Source organism: Octodon degus, unplaced genomic scaffold (genome assembly GCF_000260255.1).
Source record: "Octodon degus isolate 3935 unplaced genomic scaffold, OctDeg1.0 scaffold00043, whole genome shotgun sequence".
Taxonomy (NCBI): domain Eukaryota; kingdom Metazoa; phylum Chordata; class Mammalia; order Rodentia; family Octodontidae; genus Octodon; species Octodon degus.
Genome location: NW_004524619.1, coordinates 13,086,000 through 13,087,526, shown reverse-complemented (window position 1 = coordinate 13,087,526; position 1,527 = coordinate 13,086,000). Strand labels below are relative to the sequence as shown.

Here is a 1,527-nt window from a genome sequence, read left to right as displayed (position 1 = left end):
CATTACCATAACTGACTCCTTTCCTTTAGATTAGGCAAGATGGTAAAACGAACAGAACTCCTGTCCAACTTTTCACACCAGTACCCCATACAGATGCCAGCTGGCTTGTCTCCCAAGCCCAGGTGAGCCCTGGGGATCTTTTCTAAGGGACTCTAGGGTTCCACTATCATTGGATGAGACAGCAGCTGAGAAGACACCTACCAACCTGAAACTAAGACACTAACTCCCCAATTAATGTACACATAAATTAGCCAGCAAGAAAAATAAATGTTGATATGATTGATGATGCCCTACGCCGGGCTCTGTCCTTCCCTTGAGCTCTGAGACCTCTCATATTTTCCTTGTGTCACTTCCTGTATCTTCCAGTGTCTCAGATTCCCTTGGTGGCTTCTCTTCCTCACCCTGCTCTCTCAGCGCTAGCCCCCAAGGATCCTGCTCTGGGCTTTTCTTCTTTTCTACCTCTCTCTTTTCAGCAGTATTTCTGAGTCACATTTTAAATGGCGGTATAGGGATGGCTCTTAAGTCTCTATCCCTAAATCCAAATTTATCTCTTACTCTGAGCTTTGAAAGTCCGTAAGTGTTGCAAATTTGATACAAGCTGAACATCTCTAATCAGGAAACCTGAAAGCCTAATAGCTCCAAAATGTAAAACTTTTGGAGTTTTAACATGGCTCATACCGTGAACCACTGCTAATGCACAAAATTATTTCAGAATAGTGTATAAAGTTTCTTTACATCACCTGCATAAGGCATATGTGAAACATAAGACTTTTATCTTTCCATTTGGCTCCCACCCCTAAGATACTATATACATAAAAATTATTCCCTAATCCAAAGCACTTCTAGTCACAAGCACTAGATAAGCGGTACTCATCCTGTATTTTTAAGGGAAGGTCTCTCGTTTCCCTTCTCAACTCACTCCTCGCCTATTTCAGCACACAGCACCGTAGTCTTCCCCGTTGGGCAAATCTAGAAAGGATTTCCATGCTGCTTTACTCCACGGCCTAGTTCAATCTCCTCTCTCCTGTCCCTTCAGCCTCTGCAGTGGCTCCCTGCAGGAGCGCTTCCTGTGGATTCTCTCGCACATTCCCGCCTGGTTCCCCTGTTGGAGCTCCTGCCCCTCTCGGTCCAGTCTCGGTGCGCGCGGCAGCAGAGCGCTCTTGCGGCGGCAGCAGCCTGCGCTCGCCCCGCAGAGCCTCCTCCAGAGCCGGGAGCCGGCCCCTGCCGCCTTCGGGCCTTTGCACCGCCTGCCCTCCACCCGCAGCTTCTCTCCCGCATCTTCACGGGGACGCTCGCTCGCTCGTGCTCCCCACTCGCCTAGCCTCAGCGTGGCCTTGGCCGGGGAGGCTTTTCCTACCATTTGGCTGTCGCAGTCACCACGAAGTCAGTGGCTTCCAGCAACAGACGTTTCCCCCTTGCGGTTCCGGAGGCCAGAGGTCAGACGTAGGTGTCGGGAGCCCCGCTTCCAGGAGTGCTCCGGGGCCAACCCTCGGGCTCCTGCTTGGGCCTCTGGGGCTGCAGCTCCCT

General features: G+C 51.2%; 1 protein-coding gene across 1 annotated transcript in view; it reads left to right on the top strand.

Annotated features, from left to right (window-relative positions):
- The window catches only part of Fhit (fragile histidine triad), a 407,319-nt gene extending 405,998 nt beyond the window's left edge, over positions 1–1,321 (top strand). Inside the window, exon 6 of the mRNA XM_012514830.1 lies at positions 1,133–1,321. Coding sequence (XP_012370284.1) covers positions 1,133–1,321 — 189 coding nt within the window. The remainder of the gene's footprint in view (positions 1–1,132) is intronic.
- The last annotated feature ends 206 nt before the right edge of the window (positions 1,322–1,527 follow it).